This window comes from Salvelinus sp. IW2-2015, unplaced genomic scaffold (assembly GCF_002910315.2).
Source record: "Salvelinus sp. IW2-2015 unplaced genomic scaffold, ASM291031v2 Un_scaffold1114, whole genome shotgun sequence".
NCBI classification, from domain to species: Eukaryota; Metazoa; Chordata; class Actinopteri; order Salmoniformes; family Salmonidae; genus Salvelinus; species Salvelinus sp. IW2-2015.
In genome coordinates, this window is record NW_019942733.1 from 273,745 (window position 1) to 279,744 (window position 6,000).

General features: G+C 43.4%; 1 protein-coding gene across 1 annotated transcript in view; it reads left to right on the plus strand.

Moving 5' to 3' along the window:
* LOC112069772 (receptor-type tyrosine-protein phosphatase mu-like) overlaps positions 1-6,000 on the plus strand; it is a 130,772-nt gene that overhangs the window by 56,146 nt on the left and 68,626 nt on the right. Inside the window, exon 2 of the mRNA XM_024137148.2 lies at positions 4,231-4,353. Coding sequence (XP_023992916.2) covers positions 4,231-4,353 — 123 coding nt within the window. The remainder of the gene's footprint in view (positions 1-4,230; positions 4,354-6,000) is intronic.

The following is a 6,000-nucleotide window of genomic DNA, read 5'->3' on the forward strand; positions in this document are numbered from 1 at the left end:
CAAAATGACCCTTCGAAAGGTCTATTAGGAAGGAGAATAAAGGAATCTGTGATCAATCAGAGGACTTTTCTGCCACAGGCTATCAAATCAATCAGCCTACCTGTGGCAGGATAGATAATCCTCTATCAAACCAAAGTAGTTGCGAGAACGTTGCCATTCGGTTTGTGTACTCTGTCCGCCTCATATCAGTGGATCCGTATTAAACCGGTGAACCGCCCAGCTGAACCGCCCGGCCGCCAAAGAAAGAGTTGTGTGTTTACTCTCTCCTTGTAATCACGGCGCCGTAATCTTAACCCTCGAAACGGCGTGATCTGGGGAAAAGGCCCACTGGGGAACTCTGTCTGCGTCTGCTGTTTGCTGTTTCCACCTCTCTCGCTGCTTTCTGTGTGTGTGGATCAAACCTGGGTTCAAATACTATTTCAAATCTCAATTACACGTTTAGAAGGAAGACTTCAGTYATTTTTTTTACAAGACAAGTAGCGGAATATTGGAATGTATTTGGAAATACCCTTGGATAGTATTGGCATGTATTTCAAAATACTCATTCTAGGGCTGGGATCATAACAGTATCGCAATACTTGTTAGTTTCGTGGCAAGGAAACAAAAAACAAAGCGGATTTAACTTATTTGGGAAAACAGCCCTAATGTTGGAAACAAAAATTATGTTGTCATCCAGTCACATTTACACGTAACAATTAATATAAACGCAACATGTAAAGTGTCACCTCCGGTCWGAATTYTTTTTWWAATCCCAATTCCCCAGGGCAGTAATTGGGGACCATGCCCTGTGTAAGGTGCTGTCTTTCGGGTGGGACATTAAATGGGTGTCCTGACTCTCTGTTGTCAGTGAAGATCCCATGRCACTTATCGTAAGAGTAGGGGTGTTAACCCCGGTATACTGACTAAATTCCTAATCTGTCCCTCATCCCCAGCTTCCAATTGGCTCATTCATCCCYTGTAACTATTCCTCAGGTCATTGCTGTAAATGAGAATGTGTAAAAGATCCCAGAAATTTTTCGTATGCACARAAAGGTTATTTCTCACAAATGTTGAGCATACATTTTTTTTTTACATCCCTGTTAGTGAGCATGTCTCCTTTGCCAAGATAATCCATCCACCTGACAGGTGTGGCATATCAAGAAGCTGATTAAACCACCTGATCATTACCCAGGTGTACATTGTGCTGGGGACAATAAAAGACCACTCTAAAATGTGCAGTGTTGTCACAACACAATGACACAGATGTCTCAAGTTTTGAGGGAGTTTGCAATTGGCATGCTGAATGCAGGAATGTCCAACAGAGCTTTTGGCAGATAAATGAACATTCAATTATCTACCATAAGCCATCTCCAACGTTGTTTTAGAGAATTTGGCATCATGTCCAACTGGCCACACAACCACAGACCATGTGTAACCACGCCAGCCCAGGACCTCCACATCAGGCTTCTTCATCTGCGGGATCAGCCTGAGACCAGCCACATGGACAGCTACTGAAACTGTGGGTTTGCGCAACCGAAGAATTTCTGCACAAACTATCAGTAACCGTCTCAAAGAAGCTCTTCTGCGTTTTCGKCGTCCTCACCAAGGTTTTGACCTGACTGCAGTTCTGCATTATAACCGACTTCAGTGGGCAAATGCTCACCTTTGATGGCCACTGTCACGCTGGAGAAGTGTGCTCTTCACGGATGAATCCCAGTTTCAACTGTAGTGAACCATGGTGGCGGCGGGGTTATGGTATAGGCAGGCATAAGCTACAGACAACAAACTTGATTGCATTTTAATGATGGCAATTTGTTGTGCAATTTCATAAGCCACCATCACCTCATGTTTCAGCATGGTAATGCACGGCCCCATGTCACAAGGATCCTTTACACAATTCCTGGAAGCTGAAAATGTCACAGTTCTTCCATGGCCTGCATACTCACCAGACATGTCACCATTGAGCACGTTTGGGATGCTCTGGATCGACGTGTACGACAGCGTGTTCCAGTTACCGCTAATGTCCAGTAACTTTTCACAGCCATTGAAGAGGAGTGGGACATCATACCACATGCCACAATCAACTGCCTGGTCAACTCTATGCAAAGGAGATGTGTCGCGCTGCACAAGGCAAATGATGGTCACACCAGATACTGACTGGTTTTCTGATCCATGCCTCTACCTTTTTTGTAAGGTATCTGTGCCCATCTGTATGTAAAATCCATATATTAGAGTATTGACCTGTGCGTGCAAATGTGCCATGTAATGTATCAGTTGAATGTTTTTCAGAGTAACTTCACATGACTTACATGTAGGTATGCCATGGTACTCTAACTCATTCACATGGCTTGGTCTTTGACCTAGTGGTCTGTTTGCAGTGTGCTACATATGTACTTTATTGCCAACTGTGTTGGAATGGAGGCTTGTGATCCTGTTGGAAATCCCCTCTAGTTTCCTCTCTTTGCCAACTCTCTGATAGTCCCTGATATGACGTTTGAACCTCTGCTCAAGGATATGTTGTGTACAGTAGACATGACAATAACCGTCAATACCAAGCAGAAGGAGCTTATTACTTCACACGGTCTCTGAAAGCCTAGTAGATACGAAATGGCATCAGAATAAGGAAATGCTACATGGTTCCGTCAAACTCAGAGCGAAGCAGCTCCAAKAAATATTCTGGCAGTGTTGTTGCTGGCTGGTAGGCCACGACAGTTCTTTCCCATCCGCACAGTATACAACAAGCGCTTAAAATACATGCATCTTGGATTCATTATATCTTAGCTTTGACATAGTGTCACTAAATATATTCATCCGCCGTCTTTTCAAGGAAAAAAAATCTCACACGTGCAGCCAAAAAAACACAGTTTAAGGATCCGCCCCTTTTTTTYCAATTTTTGCCTAAAATGACATAACCAAATCTAACTGCCTGTAGCTCAGGCCCTGAAGCAAGGATATGCATATTATTGGTACCATTTGAAAGGAAACACTTTGAAGTTTGTGTAAATGGGAAAGGAATGTAGGAGAATATAACACAGATGTGGTAAAAGATAATACAAAGAAAAAAAMAAMCGTTCTTTTGTATTTTTTTTGTACCATCTTTGAAATGCAAGAGAGAGGCCTTAATGTATTATTCCAGCCCAATTGCATTTTAGATTTTGGCCGCTAGATGGCAGGAGTGTATGTGCAAAGTTTTAGACTGATCCAATGAACCATATGCACTTCTGTTCAAAATGTTGTATCAAGACTGCCCAAATGTGCCTAATTTGTTTATTAATAACTTTTCATGTTCAAAATTGAGCACTCTCAAACAATAGCATGGTTTTCTTTCACTAATAGCTACTGTAAATTGGACAGTTAGATTAACAAGAGTTTAAGCTTTCTGCCAAGATCAGATATGTCTATGTCCTGGGAAATGTTCTTGTTACTTACAACCTCATGCTAATCGCATTAGCCTGCGTTAGCTCAACCGTCCTGTGGAAGCGACACCGAACAAGTTAAGGGTACGTACATGGAAAGGCAGATTTACACACTTCCTATTTTGAATATGTCAATACTGATCTTTTCTTTGTTGATTTATTCACTCTTTCCACAATAGATGGTTGATAAAATCCTCTGCCCAATTCACAGAATGTCACGCCGGGTAATAAACAATATGTGAGCAACGCTCTCAGGCGTAAGGGAAGCTGTTTCTTATTACGGTGGCAGGCAGGCCTTTGTTCAGTCACCTCAGAACTTGCTTAGACTTGAAAATACACTGAGGAAATTGCACATGGCAGCGGATTTATATTCAACCTTTTATATTGATATGAGAGGAAGTTGAATCCAATCAAAAGTCGGCCTCCCTCCCTCACCACTGCCAGGTGTACAGATATCAGTTAGAAGCAGTTGTGAGAGTTGGGGAATCTGTCAGTGCTCTGAGCATTGTAAGAAGGACTATTGTCAAGTTGTGGTAGGAGCTGGCATTCTGTTGTGTTTCACAGTGTCTATGTGGTTGTCCTAATGCCAGGAGTGCCTGTTACCATACGGAGCATGGGGGGGTKGACAAAGCCTCCTAGTGATAGAGTTCAGGTGATCGTCTGGCCTGTAGTATCTGATGACATTGGACAGCCATATGCTATTGTACTATGTGTTACTGCAAACAAGCTACTTCCTGTATTCTTTTGTCGTCTGTCTCTGTCCGTCTGTCTCTTAATTACGTAGAATGCCTTATTGAATGTGTGGTTGTAAATCCTGTCTTGTTGTGTTCCTCAGGTGACTGTAACTTTGAGGGGCCCTACACGGCATGCGGCTACAGCCAGGGTAAGGACGATGACTTTGAATGGGAGCAGGCTAACACCATGGAGAGGCCGTCGCCCAACCCCTGGATGCCCACGGGTCAGTCTTCATCCTCTTCCTCTTTCTCACCCCTCCCCCTCCCCACCCAAACAGAAAGCCCCTGAAAAACAGAGAACCCATTCAACCCAATGACCCACTCACTCAGCACTAAGCATTTGCTCTTATTGTATTATCAAGGGAACGTCTCCCAAAGAGAAAATCCCCCAACTGGGTATGACTGTGATCTCTTCTACAGATAAGGTGGTTCCTTTTGAATGTTTACTCTCTTAAAGGAAACGTGGCAGATTTACACTCTGCTCAGCATTGGGCTGTATTCAACGTCATTACTCTCCCTTTGTTGGGCCCGCAACTCGTCACCTCACTTCGATGGGGCAGCAATAGTCGCAGTGAAATGTTGTGCCAACGTTGAGAAATAGCTTAGTGATGGCACCCGCTTTGACCTTTCTAATGAGGTCTACAAGACAGTGGCTCTTCTGTGTGAGCAGAGGTTTCTGTGGATAGAATGAGCACAGGATGAAACGGTCTATAGTCTCCGACGGCACAGCCAGTGTGGATTCATCTATGGTATTCATGGAGGAATGATGTGTTTACAATGCCTCTGCAGGCCGGTTAGTGCTGGTTATTGATTAACATCTAGCCCAATAGTTGCCAGAGGAAGATTTAGCTACACTAGAGATTAATGATGTCCAGGGTAATTATTATCTATCTTTTTTCATATACAGGGTTAACAAACGGCTTCCTTTTTAATCTGATGAATTTCATGAACACAGTTTTTGTTGTGCAGTTTGTCCGTATGTAGCTGTGGCTTGAAACGCCAACAATTTAATGTTTGATTTTGTAGGGCTATTGTCAGAGCCTATTTCATAGATAAAATAGAATTAAAAGGCTCTTTCATATATCATGTTTTAGTTGCCATTTCTGATTTTAAAAAATAAAAAACAAGAACCCCTTGTCAGATGCTCTTCAATTATTTCACATAAATTGAATCTCCTCCACAATGACATTGAAATACATTTAAGAAATGTTCAATGCCTCTTTCATTTGCTGTACAATGAGCTCCCCCGGCACAGCATTGATCGCTTCCTCAATTTCAAACGGAAGAGTAATTGCCACAAAGGGAATCGACTAGCACCCTTTGATAATTGACTGAGGATGAAGAGGAGGCCACTCAGTCACTCGATAACAAAGGTGACGCCTTTGGACAAATGGACCTGTTTTCCCTCTTAAATCTGATAAATCAGAGGCCCAATTCGCACGAAAGCCACATCTCTTCGCTCTCACTTTCTCTGCTCTCATCCAGCTTGCCAACTGACAGCCAGGCTAGAATTAATTACCTGGACATTTGCTAATTTCATCTCTTTCCCACCTACTCCACGTCCATCGTCCAATGCCCTCTCTGTCTGAGAAATGACCTGACATAGCCAGGGAAGACGGGGAGGTGTTTACTTTGCCATTGGAAGGGTGATTTATGTGGCTACAATGGGGAGGCGGCGTAAGTTTAAAGCGTGGCTCGGCAGAGGGCTGTGACAGTCAGGCCCTGACTCCAGGACCTTTTTAATTGACACCCGCTATGGCGACGGAACTCTGGTTGTGGCGGTCCAGAGGCCACTGCATTAGCATCATATTGTTTTCTCTAAGGAGCATCCCTATTGAGATGCGAAGCTGCTTCTCTCCGATTGCAGCTGC